At 45.7% G+C, this 23,376-nt stretch overlaps 1 protein-coding gene across 4 annotated transcripts in view; it reads left to right on the plus strand.

Annotated features, from left to right (window-relative positions):
• Nucleotides 1–23,376, plus strand: part of LOC139548865 (BCAS3 microtubule associated cell migration factor-like) — a 325,394-nt gene that overhangs the window by 289,881 nt on the left and 12,137 nt on the right. For 3 of the 4 annotated variants that reach the window (XM_071358765.1, XM_071358766.1, XM_071358767.1), the window contains one exon: nucleotides 4,896–5,063. The exons of the other annotated variant lie outside the window; for it this stretch is intronic. In XM_071358765.1, the coding sequence (XP_071214866.1) occupies nucleotides 4,896–5,063 (168 nt within the window). The remainder of the gene's footprint in view (nucleotides 1–4,895; nucleotides 5,064–23,376) is intronic. 4 annotated transcript variants of the gene reach the window in all.

Below are 23,376 nucleotides of genomic sequence, written 5' to 3' on the forward strand. Positions count from 1 at the left end.
ACCTGCAATCACTTTATGCCTTATTGTATGTCTCTCTCAAATATCAATATGCCTTGCATACTGTTGTTCAGGCTAGTTATCATTATCATTGTTTTGGTTTGCAATGGACCCCGTAGTTCCACTCTCCGTACCTCTGATACCTCCTTTGTCCCACCCCCCACACATGCGGTGACCTCACCCATTGAGACCAGCATGTCCAGAGATACAACCTCTCTTATCATCACCCAGTGCCTGGGCTTGCCTCCGCTGTACCCGTGCCCCACCATACCCCTGTCTGCACATTATGCCCAGAATCTATTCTACCACGCCCATAAATCTGCTCCTTTTATTCTTTGTCCCCAACGCTCTAGGCGGCCAGTTTTGATAGCCTTTAGCCGCACCCTCATCCTACTACTCCTCTGTTCCTCGGGTGATGTGGAGGTAAACCCAGGCCCTGCATGTCCCCAGTCACCCTCATTTGTTGACTTCTGTGATCGAAAAAGCCTTGGCCTCATGCATGTCAACATCAGAAGCCTCCTCCCTAAGTTTGCCTTACTCACCGCTTTAGCACACTCTGCCAACCCTGATGTCCTTGCCGTGTCCGAATCCTGGCTTAGGAAGGCCACCAAAAATTCTGGGATTTCCATACCCAACTATAACACTTTCCGTCAAGATAGAACTGCCAAAGGGGGAGGAGTTGCAATCTACTGCAGAGATAGCCTGCAAAGTTCTGTCATACTTTCCAGGTCTATGCCCAAACAGTTCGAACTTCTAATTTTAAAAATTAATCTCTCCAGAAATAAGTCTCTCACTGTTGCCGCCTGCTACAGACCCCCCTCAGCTCCCAGCTGTGCCCTGGACACCATCTGTGAATTGATCGCTCCCCATCTAGCTTCAGAGTTTGTTCTGTTAGGTGACCTAAACTGGGATATGCTTAACACCCCGGCAGTCCTACAATCCAAGCTTGATGCCCTCAATCTCACACAAATCATCAAGGAACCCACCAGGTACAACCCTAAATCCGTAAACATGGGCACCCTAATAGACATTATCCTGACCAACCTGCCCTCCAAATACACCTCTGCTGTCTTCAATCAAGATCTCAGCGATCACTGCCTCATTGCCTGTATCCGCCACGGGTCCGCGGTCAAACGACCACCCCTCATCACTGTCAAACGCTCCCTAAAACACTTCTGCGAGCAGGCCTTTCTAATCGACCTGGCCCGGGTACCCTGGAAGGATATTGACCTCATCCCGTCAGTTGAGGATGCCTGGTCATTCTTTAAAAGTTACTTCCTCACCATATTAGACAAGCATGCTCCGTTCAAAAAATGCAGAACCAAGAACAGATATAGCCCTTGGTTCACTCCAGACCTGACTGCCCTCGACCAGCACAAAAACATCCTGTGGCGAACTGCAATAGCATCGAAGAGCCCCCGCGATATGCAACTGTTCAGGGAAGTCAGGAACCAATACACGCAGTCAGTCAGGAAAGCAAAGGCCAGCTTTTTCAAGCAGAAATTTGCATCCTGTAGCTCTAACTCCAAAAAGTTCTGGGATACTGTAAAGTCCATGGAAAACAAGAGCACCTCCTCCCAGCTGCCCACTGCACTGAGGCTAGGTAACACGGTCACCACTGATAAGTCCGTGATAATCGAAAACTTCAACAAACATTTCTCAATGGCTGGCCATGCCTTCCTCCTGGCGACTCCAACCTTGGCCAACAGCCCCGCCCCCCCCGCTGCTACTCGCCCAAGCCTCCCCAGCTTCTCCTTTACCCATATCCAGATAGCAGATGTTCTGAAAGAGCTGGAAAACCTGGACCCATACAAATCAGCTGGGCTTGACAATCTGGACCCCCTATTTCTGAAACTGTCCGCCGCCATTGTCGCACCCCCTATTACCAGCCTGTTCAACCTCTCCTTCGTATCATCTGAGATCCCCAAGGATTGGAAAGCTGCCGCGGTCATCCCCCTCTTCAAAGGGGGAGACACCCTGGACCCAAACTGTTACAGACCTATATCCATCCTGCCCTGCCTATCTAAGGTCTTCGAAAGCCAAGTCAACAAACAGATCACTGACCATCTCGAATCCCACCGTACCTTCTCCGCTGTGCAATCCGGTTTCCGAGCCGGTCACGGGTGCACCTCAGCCACGCTCAAGGTACTAAACGATATCATAACCGCCATCGATAAAAGACATTACTGTGCAGCCGTCTTCATCGACCTGGCCAAGGCTTTCGACTCTGTCAATCACCATATTCTTATCGGCAGACTCAGTAGCCTCGGTTTTTCTAATGACTGCCTTGCCTGGTTCACCAACTACTTTGCAGACAGAGTTCAGTGTGTCAAATCGGAGGGCATGTTGTCCGGTCCTCTGGCAGTCTCTATGGGGATACCACAGGGTTCAATTCTCGGGCCGACTCTTTTCTCTGTATACATCAATGATGTTGCTCTTGCTGCGGGCGATTCCCTGATCCACCTCTACGCAGACGACACCATTCTATATACTTCCGGCCCTTCCTTGGACACTGTGCTATCTAACTTCCAAACGAGCTTCAATGCCATACAACACTCCTTCCGTGGCCTCCAACTGCTCTTAAACGCTAGTAAAACCAAATGCATGCTTTTCAACCGTTCGCTGCCTGCACCCGCACGCCCGACTAGCATCACCACCCTGGACGGTTCCGACCTAGAATATGTGGACATCTATAAGTACCTAGGTGTCTGGCTAGACTGCAAACTCTCCTTCCAGACTCATATCAAACATCTCCAATCCAAAATCAAATCAAGAATCGGCTTTCTATTCCGCAACAAAGCCTCCTTCACTCACGCCGCCAAACTTACCCTAGTAAAACTGACTATCCTACCGATCCTCGACTTCGGCGATGTCATCTACAAAATAGCTTCCAATACTCTACTCAGCAAACTGGATGCAGTTTATCACAGTGCCATTCGTTTTGCTACTAAAGCACCTTATACGACCCACCACTGCGACCTGTATGCCCTAGTCGGCTGGCCCTCGCTACATGTTCGTCGTCAGACCCACTGGCTCCAGGTCATCTACAAGGCTATGCTAGGTAAAGTGCCGCCTTATCTCAGTTCACTGGTCACGATGGCTACACCCACCCGCAGCACACGCTCCAGCAGGTGTATCTCACTGATCATCCCTAAAGCCAAAACCTAATTTGGACGCCTTTCCTTCCAGTTCTCTGCTGCCTGCGACTGGAACGAATTACAAAAATCTCTGAAGTTGGAGACTTTTATCTCCCTCAACAACTTTAAAAATCTGCTATCCGAGCAGCTAACCGATCGCTGCAGCTGTACATAGTCCATCTGTAAACTACCCACCCAATTTACCTACCTCACCCCCCATACTGATTTTATTTATTTACTTTTCTGCTCTTTTGCACACCAGTATCTCTCCTTGCACATGATCATCTGATGATTTATCACTCCAGTGTTAATCTGCTAAATTGTAATTATTCGATTTATTGCCTACCTCATGCCGTTTGCACACATTGTATATAGATTCTCTTTTTTTTTCTACCATGTTATTGACTTGTTTATTGTTTACTCCATGTGTAACTCTGTGTTGTCTGTTCACACTGCTATGCTTTATCTTGGCCAGGTCGCAGTTGCAAATGAGAACTTGTTCTCAACTAGCCTACCTGGTTAAATAAAGGTGAAATAAAAAATAAATAAAATTTAAAAAAAACTATAGTTTGTTAACAAGAAATCTGTGGAGTGGTTGAAAAACGAGTTTTAATGACTCCAACCTAAGTGTATGTAAACTTCCGACTTCAACTGTATATATACATACTATAAGTTCATGTTAGTGTACTGTATACAAATTGTATTCTTTCAGTTGAGTGTACTAGCACTTCACCTGTCTACTGGAAGTTGATGCTGTTGCTATGCAACTTCTTGCTAGCTTGTTAGCATAACAAATAACTAACTAGACATCTTTAACAGTGTCCATTGAGAACACACAACGACTATACCACTTAGATAAAAAATAAAGTCAATCAAGTCAATAAATGTTGGGTAGTTAGTTGGATAGCATATAGTTAATATACTGGCAAGTTCGATGTACTAGTAGCCAACTAACGTTAGGTAGCTAACTAACATACCGGTACATACAAGCAACTGCTGTAATGCTATGCAGTTCGTAAGGCTAGCGTTGCTAACTGACAGCCAACATAACGTGTAACTTATTTGAAAAGTCATTACTTTTTTATTACGTTGCTCAACATTTTCTTAAAATTTGTCATAATTAGTTAAAGCAGTGAATTTGTATCCGCTCTCGTGAGACTTTGACTGCATATTTTCCGCCATTTTCTTCAAATCTGAAAATGTTGTGATACCACGTCCATTTTCTGGAGAATTGCATTATGGGCCCTAAAAGCACGGGAATCGTGTCCACTGCATGTGTTCTTCCAATTTTGGGGGAATGTAGCACGACATCCGGGAACGTTTGGCATACTAACTATATCCATACTAAAACCAATAAGCATACTACATACTCAATGTACATCACAAATAGTAGGGTTAGTGCGGTTAGTATGAGTATTCAAACACAGCTTAGGTGTTTGATGTCAGTACTCCACTTGACCATCTGTGTGGTTATATGGATTTAGTGTGTGGTTGTGAATGTGGTTGTGTATTTGGAATAACTGTGGTGTATGTGGTTGGACTGACTAAGTGTGCAGTAGCGAGAATGCCATTATACTGACTATTAGAAGGTTCTTGCTTGTATTTTGTGTGTATGGTTAAACTGATCAGTGTGCACTTTAACAGATCATATATCTAATTTCTACTTTGTATACCTTAACTGACCATGTTTTGGGTTTCTACTGACTGTGTGTGTGGTTGTGTTGTGCTGACCGTCCCTTAATGGTGGTGTTTGTGTTCCAGGGACGTTTGACCGCAGTGTGACCCTGCTGGAGGTGTGTGGCAGCTGGCCAGAGAGCTTTGGCCTGCGTCACATGAGCTCGGTGGAATCCACCGAGGAGGGGCTGAGAGAGAGGCTGGCAGATGCCATGTCAGAGTCACCATCCAGAGACATTGTGGGCTCTGCTACCGGTCAGTCATAAACATACACTAACCCATACACAGACACGCACGCACACATCATCTCACACATGCAGTGCCTTCGGAAAGTATTCAGACCCCTTGACTTTTTCCACATTTTGTTACGCTACAGCCTTATTCTAAAACTTGATTGGAGTCCACCTGTGGAAAATTCAATTGATTGGACATGGTTTGGAAAGGCACACACCTGTCTAAATAAGGTCGCACAGTTTACAGTGCATGTCAGGACAAAAACCAAGCCATGAGGTCGAAGGAATTGTCCATAGAGCTCCGAGGCAGGATTGTTTCGAGGCACAGATATGGGGAAGGGTACCAAAAACTGCAGCATTGATGGTCCCCAAGAACACAGTGGCCTCCATCATTCTTAAATGGAAGAAGTTTGGAACCACCAAGACTTCCTAGAGCTGGCCGCTCGGCCAAAGTGAGCAATCGGTGGAGAAGGGTCTTGGTCGGGGAGGTGACCAAGAGCCCAATGGTCACTCTGGCAGAGCTCCAGAGTTCCTCGGTGGAGATGGGAGAACCTTCCAGAAGGACAGCCATCTCTGCAGCAGTTGACCAATCAGGACTTTATGGTAGAGTGACCAGACGGACGCCACTCCTCAGTAAAAGGCACATGACAGCCCGCTTTGAGTTTGCCAAAAGGCACCTAAAGACTCTCTGACCATGAGAAACAAGATTCTCTGGTCTGATAAAACCAAGATTGAACTCTTTGGCCTGAATGCCAAGCATCACGTCTGGATGAAACCTGGCACCATCCCTACGGTGAAGCATGGTGGTAGCAGCATCATGCTGTGAGGATGTTTTTCAGCAGCAGGGAATGGGAGACTAGTCAGGATTGAGAGAAAGATGAACAGAGTAGAGTACAGAGAGATCCTTGATGAAAACCTGCTCCCGAGTGCTCAGGACCTCAGACTGGGGCAAAGGTTCACCTTCCAACAGTACAACAACCCTAAGCACAAAGCCAAAACAACTCAGGAGTGGCTTCGGGACAAGTCTCTGAATGTCCTCAATTGGCAGCTTCATGAAATAGTACCTGCAAAACACCGGTCTCAACGTCAACATTGAAGCAACGACTCCGGGATGCTAGCCTTCTAGGCAGAGTTGCAAAGAAAAAGCCATATCTCAGACTGGCCAATAGAAAGAAGAGATTAGGATGGGCAAAATAACACACACACTGGACAGAGGAACACTGCCTAGAAGGCCAGCATCACGGAGTCGCCTCTTCACTGTTGACGTTGAGACTGATGTTTTGCGGGTACTATTTAATAAAGCTGCCAGTTGAGGACTTGTGAGGCGTCTGTTTCTCAAACTAGACACTCTAATGTACTTGTCCTCTTGCTCAGTTGTGCACCGGGGCCTCCCACTCCTCTTTCTATTCTGGTTAGAGCCAGTTTGCGCTGTTCTGTGAAGGGAGTAGTACACAGTGTTGTACGAGATCTTCAGTTTCTTGGCTATTTCTTGCATGGCCATTTTGAGCCTGTAATCGAACCCATTAATGCTGATGCTCCAGATACTCAACTAGTCTAAAGAAGGCCAGTTTTATTCCTTCTTTAATCAGTACCACAGTTTAAAGCTGTGCTAACATAATTGCAAAAGGGTTTTCTAATGATCAATTAGCCTTTTAAAATGATAAACCTGGATTAGCTAAGACAATGTGCCATTGGAACACAGGAGTGATGGTTGCTGAAAATGGGCCTCTGTACACCTATGTAGACATTCCATTAAAAATCTGCCGTTTCCAGCTACAATGGTCATATACAACATTAACAATGTCTACACTGTATTTCTGATCAATTTGATATTTTAAATGGACAGAAATTGTGCTTTTCTTTCAAAAACAAGGACATTTCTAAGTGACCCCAAACTTTTGAACGGTAGTGTACATGCAGCGTGTGCACACAAACACGGACGCACACTCAATAATAATTTGTCATCATTAATCATTTCATGGTTTCAATCTATCCACCAATTTACTGACCGTTTATTCTCTCAAGTGAAATGTGATAGTGGTCAACTTCATTTACTTAGCTTTGTGTGAACTTTCATTTACTCTCCTTCAACTGCTACTCTTAATCACGCTTGTTTGGTTTTGCAGAAAGTGTGTGGATGTACACTCGTGTGTGTGTGTCAGCCATTCGGACAGTCCAAATGTTGAACTCATTTTTAAAGTGGTGGTGCTCTTCCTCTCCTGAACAAGAGGTCCTTCAATTTTTATGGGAGGGGTAGAGGGGTTTCTCTTAGGGAGAGGAGACTGCCACTGGGAGCAGCAAAGGGTCACAAGGCTCTAATGTGTGTTAGCACCAACTACCCCCCATCCTCTCATCCCCCTCTCTCTCACCCTTCTCTCTCTCCCTGTTCTCATCCCTTACTCTGAAATCCCTCTCTTTCTCTCGCTCTCATTGCCCGTCTATTACGACATAATGCTGTTTGGACCTATTCATTTAGAGAGGCCCCTGCAGCAGCACTGGCAGTCACATGGAATGGACTCTCTCTCTCCCCCTCCTCTCTCGCTCGTTCTCTCGCTCTCTCCTTCCCGCTATAATTGCTTGTGTCTATGACTCTGCTCGTCATTAGATTAAGGGCTGACTCCTGGACACTTGTAGTTGGCGCTTATCCCTCCATCTTTACGGCTACAGCCCCCTCTAATGCAACGCAAAATTCATTACTGATCACATTGCATCCAATCTACCCCCATTTTTGGCTGCCTTGGGCCCTCCTATAAACATGAACTTAACCCTTTCCTGAGGGAGGGAGACATAGAGGAATGGGCTAAATATTGTTTGGAGGGGGTCAACTGGAGCCGAGTCTGAGACATGCACATCCATTCTGTCTGACTGTGAATGCGTTCCAAACGACACCCTATTCCTTATGTGGTGCACTACTTTTGACCAGAGGCCTATGGGCCCTACTATATGGAATAGGGTACCATTTGGGATGTGGCCTGTGTCTATGTGTGACAGTGGCACCAAGCTTCAAGCAGGGAATAACTGGGACGTAATGGAGGCTAATCTAATATGGACGTCTGGTTGATGGCTGACTGTAATGTAGAGAAAGTGTATGTGTGTTAAGTTCATAGAGAGAGAGGCCTTTGATGGGCAGGGCCAGATGGTGTATAGCTTAGAGAGTGTCTCCACGTGCAGGGCCCAGTTTCCCTTTCCCCATCCTTAGACATACTGTAGGCCCCATTGGCATAGACCTGAAGGATTCACTCATACACACATTATCTCTCTGTCCGGCTTTCTCTCACTCACACATACACACACACACACACACACACACACACACACACACACACACACACACACACACACACACACACACACACACACACACACACACACACACACACACACACACACACACACACACAGAGGGAATTGGAATGCTGGATGATGTAACAAATCACCCTCTTTGACATTTCTCCCTCAACACACAACCACACACACACACACACACACTCAGGCTCACGCTCAGAACAAAGCCTGCAGTCACACAGATTGAGTTCTCACGCAGAGCCAGAGACCTACTGTCGCCACAGCCAGGGGCAGGTGACACAGATAGAGAGACGGATAGATGGAGAGAGAGTGGGAGATAAGGAGGTGGGGCAGGAAGCCCCCACACTGACTCCTGGACATACTCTTCCAGGAATTAGTTTTGTCCTAGTATCATAATGTTGCAGATGTGATTTTGCTTAATGGTGCCAACCCAACATGAATTCCATTGAAGCCGTGTGGAGGACCCCTCTCTTAGCCCAGCGCAGTTTAGTATATTCCAGCCCTGGTCTACTCTCAGCCCAACCCCAGTATAACATAACCCAGCCTTTGTCCTCAGACAGTGTCAGGTCAGTGTTTCTGGTGGCCACGTTCAGGATCCAGCCCTGACCTATGTTAATAGAGCCATTGTAATGGAACTGGTATCTACTGTGTGTCAGACATGCAACTACCTCTGTCAACCAGCCGTCACATGTTAACGCTAATATTTACAGTATAGCATTATCAGCATCCAAAAATAATGGACACACACTGTGTGTGTGTGAGCGCACAAGCATGTTTATGTGTGCGTGTGTACAAAACATTAGGAACACCTGCTCTTTCCATGACATAGACTGACCAGGTGAATCCAGGGGAAAGCTATGATCCCTTATTTATGTCACTTGTTAAATCCACTTCAATCAGTGTAGATAAACGGGAGGAGACAGGTTAAGAAGTATTTTTAAGCCTTGAGACAATTGAGACATGGATTGTGTATGTGTGCCATTCAGAGGTTGAATGGGCAAGTCAAAAAATGTATCTGCCTTTGAACAGGGTATAGTAGTAGGTGCCAGGCGCACCGGTTTGAATGTGTCAAGAACTGCAACGCTGCTGGGTTTTTCACACTCAATAGTTTCCCGTGTGTATCAAGAATGGTCCACCACCCAAAGGACATCCAGCCAACTTGACACAACTGTGGGAAGCATTGGAGTCAACATGGGCCAGCATCCCTGTGGAACACTTTCAACACCTTGCAGAGTCCATGCCCCAAAGATTTGAGACCGTTCTGAGGGCAAAGGGGGGTGCATCTCAATAAAGGGATTGTGTTCTTAATGTTTTGTACACTCAGTGTGCGTGTGCTCTGTGTTCATAACAGTGTGTGTGACCCTCCAAACCCAGGAAGTATGTGACTCGCCTCCAGGCCCTGTGTATACCAGGTCCTTGTGTTCTAAGTAATTTATCACATTGTTGGATGGCAGTCCACATAAGTTTATGATTGAATTAATTAGATCTACTGCCGTGTGCTATTGGAGGGATTTGGCCGGTTGATTCCACCTTCTTGCGTGTTGGTTTTGGAGGAGCTCCACCTCTCATCTGATGTTATCGTGGTACAGAAAACATTGCCTCTGCCATCACATGGAGCACTGGGTTTTTGTATATATGTACATTACCGTATGTGTGTCTGTCTCACTGTCTGTCTCACTGTCTGTCTCGCTGTGTGTCTCACTGTCTGTCTCACTGTCTGTCTCACTGTGTGTCTCACTGTGTGTCTCACTGTGTGTCTCACTGTTTGTCTCACTGTATGTCACTGTCTGTCTCACTGTCTGTCTCACTGTGTGTCTAACTGTGTGTTTCACTGTGTATCTCACTCTGTGTGTCACTGTTTGTCTCACTGTTTGTCTCACTGTGTCTCACTGTTTGTCTCACTGTATGTCACTGTCTGTCTCACTGTCTGTCTCACTGTCTGTCTCACTGTCTGTCTCACTGTGTGTCTCACTGTCTGTCTCACTGTTTGTTTCACTGTTTGTCTCACTGTTTGTCTCACTGTTTGTCTCACTGTCTGTCTCACTGTGTGTCTCACTGTGTGTCTCACTGTCTGTCTCACTGTTTGTCTCACTGTGTGTCTCACTGTGTGTCTCACTGTTTGTCTCACTGTCTGTCTCACTGTGTGTCTCACTGTGTGTCTAACTGTGTGTTTCACTGTGTATCTCACTGTGTGTCTCACTGTGTGTCTCACTGTTTGTTTCACTGTTTGTTTCACTGTTTGTCTCACTGTCTGTCTCACTGTGTGTCTCACTGTGTGTCTCACTGTCTGTCTCACTGTTTGTCTCACTGTGTGTCTCACTGTTTGTCTCACTGTCTGTCTCACTGTGTGTCTCACTGTGTGTCTAACTGTGTGTTTCACTGTGTATCTCACTGTGTATCTCACTGTGTGTCTCACTGTGTGTCTCACTGTGTGTCTAACTGTGTGTCTCACTGTGTATCTCACTCTGTGTGTCACTGTTTGTCTCACTGTTTGTCTCACTATGTGTCTCACTGTCTGTCTCACTGTGTGTCTCACTGTCTGTGTCACTGTGTATCTCACTGTGTATCTCACTGTGTATCTCACTGTGTGTCTCACTGTGTGTCTCACTGTCTGTCTCACTGTTTGTCTCACTGTGTGTGTGACTGTGTGTCTCACTGTGTATCTCACTGTGTGTCTCACTGTGTGTCTCACTGTCTGTCTCACTGTTTGTCTCACTGTGTGTGTGACTGTGTGTCTCACTGTGTATCTCACTGTGTGTGTGACTGTGTGTCTCACTGTGTGTGTCACTGTTTGTCTCACTGTTTGTCTCACTGTTTGTCTCACTGTTTGTCTCACTATGTGTCTCACTGTGTGTCTCACTGTGTGTCTAACTGTGTGTCTCACTGTGTGTCTCACTGTGTGTCTCACTGTCTGTCGCACTGTGTGTGTGACTGTGTGTCTCACTGTGTATCTCACTGTGTGTGTGACTGTGTGTCTCACTGTGTGTGTCACTGTTTGTCTCACTGTTTGTCTCACTATGTGTCTCACTATGTGTCTCACTGTGTGTCTCACTGTGTGTCTAACTGTGTGTTTCACTGTGTATCTCACTGTGTATCTCACTGTGTGTCTCACTGTGTGTCTCACTGTGTGTCTAACTGTGTGTCTCACTGTGTATCTCACTCTGTGTGTCACTGTTTGTCTCACTGTTTGTCTCACTATGTGTCTCACTGTCTGTCTCACTGTGTGTCTCACTGTCTGTGTCACTGTGTATCTCACTGTGTATCTCACTGTGTATCTCACTGTGTGTCTCACTGTGTGTCTCACTGTCTGTCTCACTGTTTGTCTCACTGTGTGTGTGACTGTGTGTCTCACTGTGTATCTCACTGTGTGTCTCACTGTGTGTCTCACTGTCTGTCTCACTGTTTGTCTCACTGTGTGTGTGACTGTGTGTCTCACTGTGTATCTCACTGTGTGTGTGACTGTGTGTCTCACTGTGTGTGTCACTGTTTGTCTCACTGTTTGTCTCACTGTTTGTCTCACTGTTTGTCTCACTATGTGTCTCACTGTGTGTCTCACTGTGTGTCTAACTGTGTGTCTCACTGTGTGTCTCACTGTGTGTCTCACTGTCTGTCGCACTGTGTGTGTGACTGTGTGTCTCACTGTGTATCTCACTGTGTGTGTGACTGTGTGTCTCACTGTGTATCTCACTGTGTGTGTGACTGTGTGTCTCACTGTGTGTGTCACTGTTTGTCTCACTGTTTGTCTCACTGTGTGTCTCACTGTGTGTCTCACTGTTTGTCTCACTGTCTGTCTCACTGTGTGTCTCACTGTGTGTCTAACTGTGTGTTTCACTGTGTATCTCACTGTGTGTCTCACTGTGTGTCTCACTGTTTGTTTCACTGTTTGTTTCACTGTTTGTCTCACTGTCTGTCTCACTGTGTGTCTCACTGTGTGTCTCACTGTCTGTCTCACTGTTTGTCTCACTGTGTGTCTCACTGTTTGTCTCACTGTCTGTCTCACTGTGTGTCTCACTGTGTGTCTAACTGTGTGTTTCACTGTGTATCTCACTGTGTATCTCACTGTGTGTCTCACTGTGTGTCTCACTGTGTGTCTAACTGTGTGTCTCACTGTGTATCTCACTCTGTGTGTCACTGTTTGTCTCACTGTTGGTCTCACTATGTGTCTCACTGTCTGTCTCACTGTGTGTCTCACTGTCTGTGTCACTGTGTATCTCACTGTGTATCTCACTGTGTATCTCACTGTGTGTCTCACTGTGTGTCTCACTGTCTGTCTCACTGTTTGTCTCACTGTGTGTGTGACTGTGTGTCTCACTGTGTATCTCACTGTGTGTCTCACTGTGTGTCTCACTGTCTGTCTCACTGTTTGTCTCACTGTGTGTGTGACTGTGTGTCTCACTGTGTATCTCACTGTGTGTGTGACTGTGTGTCTCACTGTGTGTGTCACTGTTTGTCTCACTGTTTGTCTCACTGTTTGTCTCACTGTTTGTCTCACTATGTGTCTCACTGTGTGTCTCACTGTGTGTCTAACTGTGTGTCTCACTGTGTGTCTCACTGTGTGTCTCACTGTCTGTCGCACTCTGTGTGTGACTGTGTGTCTCACTGTGTATCTCACTGTGTGTGTGACTGTGTGTCTCACTGTGTGTGTCACTGTTTGTCTCACTGTTTGTCTCACTATGTGTCTCACTATGTGTCTCACTGTGTGTCTCACTGTCTGTCGCACTGTGTGTCTCACTGTGTGTGTGTGAGACATAGAGTGAGACAGATTACATCAACCGCTTGCTTTCTTCCAAACCACACACTGAGACACACACACAGTGAGACAAACAGTAAGATACACACTGTGTCTCACTGTTTGTCTCACTGTGTCTCACTGTTTGTCTCACTGTGTGTGAGACTGTGTGTCTCACTGTCTGTCTCACTGTGTGTCTCACTGTCTGTCTCACTGTCTGTCTCACTGTCTGTTTCACTGTGTGTCTCACTGTGTGCCTCACTGTGTGTCACTGTCTGTCTCACTGTCTGTCTCACTGTCTGTCTCACTGTCTGTCTCACTGTGTGTCTCACTGTGTGTCACTGTCTGTCTCACTGTCTGTCTCACTGTGTGTCTCACTGTGTGTCACTGTCTGTCTCACTGTCTGTCTCACTGTCTGTCTCACTGTCTGTCTCACTGTGTGTCACTGTCTGTCTCGCTGTGTGTCTCACTGTGTGTCTCACTGTGTGTCTCACTGTGTGCCTCACTGTGTGTCTCACTGTCTGTCTCACTGTGTGTCTCACTGTGTGTCTCACTGTCTGTCTCACTGTGTGTCTCACTGTGTGTCTCACTGTGTGCCTCACTGTTTGTCTCACTGTTTGTCTCACTGTCTGTCTCACTGTCTGTCTCACTGTGTGTCACTGTCTGTCTCGCTGTGTGTCTCACTGTGTGTCTCACTGTCTGTCTCACTGTCTGTCTCACTGTGTGTCTCACTGTCTGTCTCACTGTCTGTCTCACTGTGTGTCACTGTCTGTCTCGCTGTGTGTCTCACTGTGTGTCTCACTGTCTGTCTCACTGTCTGTCTCACTGTGTGTCTCACTGTGTGCCTCACTGTTTGTCTCACTGTGTGTCACTGTCTGTCTCACTGTTTGTGTGTCAGTGTGTATCTTACTGTTTGTCTCACTGTGTGTGTGTGTGTGTGTGTGTGTGTGTCTCAGTGTGTGGTTTGGAAGAAAGCAAGCGGTTGATGTAATCTGTTGGTGTGGAGTGACGATTTCCTCCCTACCAAAGAGAGTGGTAAGTTCCAGTGTGTTTGGGGACCTGTCAGGGGACCTATGAAGTTAGGTCTATGGGTCCCACTTAGGGACAAACAGAGTGGTTAGAAGGGCAGAGGGCCTTTCTATCTATACACATTTTTGCCACACACACAAACACCTCTTAGTTTTGCATTCTGCTTTTCAATCTGATCTTACAGTAATACTCTTTACTGCCTGAATATCTAGAAAGAGTTCACTTATTGCATCTGCACGTGAGTATTCCTCTTGGGGCCAGTATATGTGAGTCATTTCATGAAGTCAGTTTCATAATGTTTGATGAATTGGGCATATTAAGGCACGTGGCTAGAATCTAGACTCCAACCCTCTGGTTAGTGCTGTGAAAACCTCTATTGTTCCCTACTGTAGTCTGGTGATGACGCTCCTATCGCCTGTTTGACTTGGACAGCCTCTTGTAGCCATTTGCAGAAACTACCAGGTCGATTATGTGACTGACTGAGTTCCTTTCTACCAAGTCTTGTTTTAACACACAGATATCCATCACAAGACCAACAAAACACACCACAGCAGGCCACCACACACACACACGCACACACACACACACACACACGCACACATACACACACATACACACACACACACAGCACACCACACAAACACACACACCCACACACACACACACAGCAGACCACCACATTATCACGATGGGGTAGGAGGTCCCACTTTCTCAATCAATCATTACTCCCTTCTGGTTCCAGTATACACACACACATGCAGGGTTATATACACACACGCTGGAGCGAACGCACACACACACGTACACCACATCAACGCACTTCTCACTTCACCTCTTTTTGCACTTTGGGGACGTGGCTTTAGACCATTGAGAGTACAGACTTGTTGGGTTAACCAGCAAGCGGGGGGGCACCCCTCCGTCCTCCTCACACTTGTTGGGTTAACCAGCAAGGGGGGGCACCCCTCCGTCCTCCTCACACTTGTTGGGTTAACCAGCAAGGGGGGGGCACCCCTCCGTCCTCCTCACACTTGTTGGGTTAACCAGCAAGGGGGGGCACCCCTCCGTCCTCCTCACACTTGTTGGGTTAACCAGCAGGGGGGGGCACCCCTCCGTCCTCCTCACACTTGTTGGGTTAACCAGCAGGGGGGGCACCCCTCCGTCCTCCTCACACTTGTTGGGTTAACCAGCAGGGGGGGGCACCCCTCCGTCCTCCTCACACTTGTTGGGTTAACCAGCAGGGGGGGGGCACCCCTCCGTCCTCCTCACACTTGTTGGGTTAACCAGCAGGGGGGCACCCCTCCGTCCTCCTCACACTTGTTGGGTTAACCAGCAGGGGGGCACCCCTCCGTCCTCCTCACACTTGTTGGGTTAACCAGCAGGGGGGCACCCCTCCGTCCTCCTCACACACCATTTGTATACTTCACTGAAAAATATCAGTTGTTCATTTTGGCACCTGCCCCCGGTGTCCTGTTCTAACCTGCTTCACTAGAGACAGAGAAGCCCAGGGTCCTGTTCTAACCTGTTTCACTAGAGACAGAGAAGCCCAGGGTCCTGTTCTAACCTGCTTCACTAGAGACAGAGAAGCCCAGGGTCCTGTTCTAACCTGCTTCACTAGAGACAGAGAAGCCCAGGGTCCTGTTCTAACCTGCTTCACTAGAGACAGAGAAAGACACTGAGTGCATTCTCTGTACCACTGAAACACACTTAGCTGAGCTGCGAAAAGAAAAGAGAAAAAAAGAAGGGAACCCTGTGAAAGAAAAGAGAAAGTGACATGAGTTGAGGCTGAAGAGTATGGTGCTGAGGAAAAACAAGGGAGAGGGAAAGAAGAGCAATGTCATTATTTCTGCCCCCCAGCACTCCTCCATTCACTGGTGGGTTGCTCTCCCCCCCCCCCCTCTCTCTCTCTCTCTCTCTCTCTCTCTCTCTCTCCCTCTTCCTCTCTTTCTCTCTCTTTCCCTTCTTCTCTCTTTCTCTTCCTCTCTCTCCCTCTCTCTTCCTCTCTCTCTATATATCTTTCTCTTTCTCTCTCCCTATCTTTCTCTTCCCCTCTTCATCTTCCTCTCTACCTCTCCCTCCCTCTCTCTGCAGCCAGCCGAGAGCGTGAGAGTAATCCGTGGTGACAGTGTGAGACGAGGAAGAATAATTCCTGTATTCAGAGCCGCCACCGCTTACCCCCCTCTTCGTTTTCTCTTCTCCTCTCCTCCATTTCTTTTGCTCTCCTCCACTGATACGTTAGGCCTGGATGTCATTGTAGTATTTATCGTGCCTCTCTGCCCTGCTAGCCTAGAGGTGTGTGTGTGTGTTTAGTTTTACTATCATGTGTGGACCAGAAGTACTCACAAGGATAGTAAAACAAAGAAAATGTGCCGGTCCCACAAGGAAGAAGGCTATTTTAGGCTTAGGGGGTTAGAGTTAAAATTAGGGTTGGGGTTAGGTTTATGGTTAGGGTTATGGGCTAGGGAAAATAGAATTTTGAATGGGAATCAATTGTTTGGTCCTTTCAAGGATAGTAAAACAAATGTGTGTGTGTGAGAGAGAAGGGAGGGGCAGAGTGTCCTAGCCTTTCTCAAATGGTCTTTCTGTGGCGGTTTTTGTAGACTGCACTTAACAGCTTGCTCAGGGGAGAGACGCTGTGAGAGTTCATGAAGAAAGAGAGAAGGAAAGAGAAACAGGGCTTGGGAGAGAGAGAGTGAGACCGGGAGAGTCGGAAGCACATCTTACAAATGTGTGTGGGATGTTCAAGGTCTGTTTTGGGTTGTCTAGACAAGACAGCAGTGAAACACTTTCAAACCAGGAGGCATTTTAGAGGAGTGGAATTTAGGAAAAGGACTCTGTATCTGAGGTGTCTCCGAGTTATGCTCCACTTTAGTCTGTTGTATGATTACTGCTTGTATCCTTTAACTCTGAATCCATTATTTTGACCTATGACTTCCATCCTGGAACCATACAGCCTTTCTCCTGTAGCATGAGTAGATGAATAATAAATGCACTAAAGCATTCATTTATGCTGGCACACTCAAACACATGCACACACCTATATGTGCATATGTACAGTACCAGTCAAAATGTTGGACACACCTACTCATTCCAGGGGTTTTCTTTATTTTTACTATTTTATACATTGTAGAATGATATTGAAGACATTGAAACTATGAAATAACACATATGGAATCATGTAGTAACCAAAAAAGTGTTGAACAAATCAAAATATATTCTTCAAATGAGTCACCCTTTGCCACTTTTTCAACACTGACAGCTTTGCATTCTCTCAACCAGCTTCACCTGGAATGCTTTTCCAACAGTCTTGAAGGAGTTCCCACATATGCTGAGCACTTGTTGGCTGCTTTTCCGTCACTCTGCGGTCCAACTCATCCCAAACCATCTCAATTGGGTTGAGGTTGGGTGATTGTCGTGGCCAGGTCATCTGATGCAGCACTCCATCACTCCTTCTTGGTCAAACAGCCTGGAGGTGTGTTGGGTCATTGTCCTGTTATAGTCCCACTACGCAAACCAGATGGGATGGTGTATCACTGCAGAATGCTGTTGTAGCCATGCTGGTTAAGTGTGCCTTGAATTCTAAATAAATCACTGACAGTCTCACCAGCAAAGTGCCCCCACACCATCACACTTCCTCCTCCATGCTTCACAGTGGTTGGAACAGAAATTCTCAAATTTGGACTCATCAGACCAAAGGACAGATTTCTACCTGTCTAATGTCCATTGCTTGTGTTTGTTGGCCCAAGCAATTGTCTTCTTCTTATTGGTGTCCTTTAGTAGTGGTTTCTTTGCAGCAATTTGACCATGAAGGCCTGATTCACACAGTCTCCTCTAAACAGTTGATGTTGAGATGTGTCTGTTACTTGAACTCTGTGAAGCATTTATTTGGGCTGCAATTTCTGAGGCTGGTAACTCTAATGAACTTATCCTCTGCAGCAGAGGTAATTGGGTCTTCCTTTCCTGTGGCGGTCCTCATGAGAGCCAGTTTCATCATAGCGCTTGATGGTTTTTGCGACTGCACTTGAAGAAAGTTATTGAAATGTTCTGCATGGACTGACCTGTCTTAAAGTAATGATGGACTGTCGTTTCTCTTTGCTTATTTGAGCTGTTCTTGCCATAATATGGACTTGGTCTTTTACCAAATAGGGATATCTTCTGTATACCCCCCTACCTTGTCACAACACAACTAATTGGCTCAAACACATTGAGAAGGAAAGATATTCCACAAATTAACTTTTACAATGCACACCTGTTTATTGAAATGCATTCCAGGTGACTACCTCATGAAGCTGGTTGAGATAATGCCAGGAGTGTGCAAAGCTGGCAAAGGGTGGCTACTTTGAAGAATCTCAAATATGAAATATATTTTGATTTGTTTAACACTTTTTTGCTTACTACATGATTCCATGTGTTATTTCATAGTTTTGATTTCTTCACTATTATTCTACAATGTAGAAAATAGTAAAAATCAAGAAGAACCCTTGAATGAGTAGGTGTGTCCAAACTTTTGACTGGTACTGTATATATTCACTGCATATGCATTCTTTCACACTCTGACACACGCAGACATAGTCAGAGAGTGACTCACATTCTCACACACACATATCTGCGCGTAAGGGTGTGTATGTGTATCAATAAAAGATGTGCTATGAATTAGTGATGGGGTACATAATGGACAGGCTGCGTTAAGGAGTGGAGCTGCTGTAACAGGGTTCCAGGGGTATAACAGCTGGCCCAGTCAGGGCTGTCTTCACATATCACATCTGTACCCAGCAAACACTCATACGCTTTCTGGAGAGGAGGGGAGGGGAGAGAGGAAAAGGGGTGGATTGAGGAGAAAGTGTGGAGTGTTGAGAAGAGAGAGAAATATATGTCATTTAGCAGACGCTGTTATCCAAAGCGACTTGGTCATGCGTGCATACATTTTACAGTATGTGTGGTTGGTCGCGGGAATCAAGCACCATGCTCTACCTCCCCTTTCCTCTCCACTCTGCTCCTCTCCTCCCTTCCATCTTTCTCAGAGGAGTTCAACCATTAGTCCAGAAGTGTCAAACATATAGGTGTTTTGAGTAAAACAAATGTTTATTTTTATGTAAGGGAGGGAACCGGACTCAATTTACTTTAAAATGACTAAAACCAAATCAAAACTGTGTAGAAATGATAATGGACATATATTCATAGTTTATTGAGTGTCCAGCTCGCTGATAATCACTAGACAGTAGGGAGCATCGAAAATTCCAAAAACGATGGAGGACAATTCTTTTCAATTTTGACCGCAAGGAATTTTCAGTGCGGCCCTCGTTGCAGACCAAATGCAGCCCCCGGGGCAAAATGAGTTCGACTCCCCTGTTTTAGACCAACATAGCGCATGTCCTACAGATACAGCTACCCACTAATTATAACATGTCATCATATCTAATGTCATGGCCCTACTTGAGTGTCCAAGATCAAAGCCAAACCAGAATCACTCTAAATGGCCACATTCAGACAACCAGCTATGATGGAGCCCCTTCGTTTTCAGTCTCATTTTCATACACATGCTCTAATGTTGTTTTCCCCCTCGTCTCTAAATGGACTCGTTCAGGGTGTGGCTAGTGATATTAGGATAAGCCTTCCATATACCATGTTCCACTTCTGTTTAAATAGCTGCCGTATTATTACCTATAAGCTGATTCAGAGACAACAGTACTGGATGCTGTTTCTCCCTCCTCCCGGGCATTTAGAACCAGGCTCTGTCTTAAATGGCACCCTATCCCTATATAGTGCACTACTTTTGACCAGGGCCCATGGGGCTGTAGTCAAAAGTAGTGCACAATAGAGGCAATAGGGTATCATTTGAGACGCAGCCCCGTCAGTGAAGACTAAATAATGGAATACGGAGTCGGTCAGCTAATTGAATAAGGAGTTGATTAGTAGAAATGGACTGTAACGTTAAGTGGTATGATCCATTGAACCCTGGTCTGTACTTAGAGAGGTAGTGCCCTAAGGCTTAAGCAGCTTACCTGCTACGGTAAGAGCATGTTTAACCATTTGAAGAGGCCTATCTCCAGCTTCCTGTGCCTCCCAAATGGCACCCTATTCCCTACATAGTGCACTACTTTTGACCAGAGCTCTTTGGGGAATAGGGTGCCATTTGGGGAGCAGGCTCTGAATGGTTGTAGCTACTTTACGGGCTCTATATAATAGTTTATATGGCCAGCAGACAGCCTTGTTGTGTCCTCCCAGTCTTTAGCCTGCTGCTGTTTGCCCACTCTGGGTTAATAGTACAGTATGTGTTACCCTTTCTTCCCTGTGTGTTTTCTCAGAAGTTAAAATTCTCAAGTCCATGAGAGCGTATTCATACTTCCATTACCATATCACGTTGTTTCTTTTCTCTGCATTTCTTGGATCAAAAGGACAAACGGACCAAGGCTACGTGCCAAACAGCACCATATTCTCTTTATAGTGCACTACTTTTGACCATGGCTCATATGGGTCTGGTCTAAAGTAGTTTACTATATAGGGAATGGGTAATGGTGCCATTTTGAATGAACACAAAGTCTTGCTCTCAGGGGTCGTGTCCCAGGTCAAGAGGTCAACATCAGCAGTGATTTTCTGAAGGGAACAAGGAAGTTAGTTTTGATTGGCTCCACATTCAGCATGAACTGTACTGTAGATGGACAAGAATCAGCTCACATTGATGAAAGCTATTATACTGTACATTATAATGTACATAATGGCAGTCTATAGGACAAGATGCTCTTGCATGCATTCAGTATTTAGCCTCTGGTCTTGCAGTGAGTCTCCTCTGTTCTCTTTGTCCTGGATCCCTTTATGTTTCTTTAACTCTGACTCTCTCTCCGTGACCTCTGTGTGTCCTCTCTCTTGACCCCTGCCTCAACTCGGGTGTCTCTCAGTTCTAGCCCATTCCGAGGTTGATACGGTCAGGCTGACATGGCTGTTTGCACCCTGCTGCTAATGGACAGCCGTCCGAGCTTCCTCTTGCACAGCTCTGTCCCCTGACCAAGGAACACAAGTTTGCTTTCATTCTCCTCCCGGTTCCGCTAAGCACCCGCACCACACAGACAGGGCTAGCTGGGATAAGGGGGGGTGTAAACGGAAAGAAGAGGTGGGGGGTGGCAGGGTGTCCCAGGCCAGAGAGCATGTGTTGCTGTGTCCCCTGAAGTTAAGGGACAGCAGGGGACTATGAGGGGGTACAGATCTGTGGTGTTGGGTATCAGCTGGATCATGGAATGTTCCGTAGGAGTATGTTGGATGTATCTCATGTCTTTGTCTTCTGTCAGATGTGTGTATGTTTCATATGTGTATCTCAACACCCACCCACACCCACTCAGCACTGCAGCACCTCAGCTCCAGTAGAAAGGTAGCGAGTGAGTGGCCTGACGTGATGTGGCCTGATTGTAGTGAAAGTCCCCTTCACAGCAGAATAGCACCATACACACACAACCACCAGTCTGCTCAGCTGAGCCCTCTGTCTCAACACACAACAGAGAGGACTTGTCTGGGGGTTAAGTTGTGGTAATAACATCCTGTTTTCTGATTTAGTTCAGAGGTCGACCGATTAATCGGAAATGGCCGATTAATTACGTCTGATTTCAATTTTTCATAACAATCGGAAATCAGTATTTTTATTTTTTTTATTTTTACACCTTTATTTAATCTTTATTTAACTAGGCAAGTCAGTTAAGAACACATTCTTATTTTCAATGACGGCCTAGGAATGGGTGTTAACTGCCTCGTTCAGGGGCAGAACGACAGATTTTTACCTTGTCAGCTCGGGGGATTCAATCTTGCAACCTTACAGTTAACTAGTCCAACGCTCTAACCACCTGATTACATTGCACTCCACGAGGAGCCTGCCTGTTACGCGAATGCAGTAGAAGCCAAGGTAAGTTGCTAGCTAGCATTAAACTTATCTTATAAAAAACAATCAATCAATCATAATCACTAGTTAACTACACATGGTTGATGATATTACTAGTTTATCTAGCGTGTCCTGCGTTGCATATAATCGATGTGTTGTGTATCGTTGCTCCAATGTGTACCTAACCATAAACATCAATGCCTTTCTTAAAATCAATACACAGAAGTATATATTTTTAAACCTGCATATTTAGCTAAAAGAAATCCAGGTTAGCAGGCAATATTAACCAGGTGAAATTGTGTCACTTCTCTTGCGTTCATTGCACGCAGAGTCAGTGTATATGCAACAGTTTGGGCCGCCTAATTTGCCAGAATTTTACGTAATTATGACATAACATTGAAGGTTGTGCAATGTAACAGGAATATTTAGACTTATGGATGCCACCCGTTAGATAAAATACGGAACGGTTCCGTATTTCACTGAAAGAATAAATGTTTTGTTTTCGAGATGATAGTTTCCGGATTCGACCATATTAATGACCTAAGGCTCGTATTTCTGTGTGTTATGTTATAATTAAGTCTATGATTTGATAGAGCAGTCTGACTGAGCGGTGGTAGGCAGCAGCATGCTCGTAAGCATTCATTCAAACAGCATTTTCCTGCGTTTTGTCAGAAGCTCTTCGCTGTCCTTCAAGCCTATCAACTCCCGAGATTAGGCTGGTGTAACCGATGTGAAATGGCTAGCTAGTTAGCGGGGTGTGCGCTAATAGCGTTTCAAACGTCACTCGCTCTGAGACTTGGAGTAGTTATTCCCCTTGCTCTGCATGGGTAACGCTGCTTCGAGGGTGGCTGTTGTCGTTGTGTTCCTGGTTCGATCCCAGGTAGGAGCGAGGAGAGGGATGGAAGCTATACTGTTACACTGGCAATACTAAAGTGCCTATAAGAACATCCAATAGTCAAAGGTTAATGAAATACAAATGGTATAGAGAGAAATGGTCCTATAATTCCTATAATAACGACAACCTAAAACTTCTTACCTGGGAATATTGAAGACTCATGTTAAAAGGAACCACCAGCTTTCATATGTTCTCATGTTCTGAGCAAGGAACTTAAACGTTAGCTTTCTTACATGGCACATATTGCACTTTTACTTTCTTCTCCAACACTTTGTTTTTGCATTATTTAAACCAAATTGAACATGTTTCATTATTTATTTGAGGCTAAATTGATTTTATTGATGTATTATATTAAGTTAAAATAAGTGTTCATTCAGTATTGTTGTAATTGTCATTATTACAAATACATTTTAAAAATCTGCCGATTAATCGTTATCGGCCTTTTTTGGTCCTCCAATAATCGGTATCGGTATCGGCATGGAAAAATCATAATCGGTCGACCTCTAGTCCAGAGG

Source organism: Salvelinus alpinus, chromosome 22, assembly GCF_045679555.1.
Source record: "Salvelinus alpinus chromosome 22, SLU_Salpinus.1, whole genome shotgun sequence".
Lineage (NCBI taxonomy): Eukaryota > Metazoa > Chordata > Actinopteri > Salmoniformes > Salmonidae > Salvelinus > Salvelinus alpinus.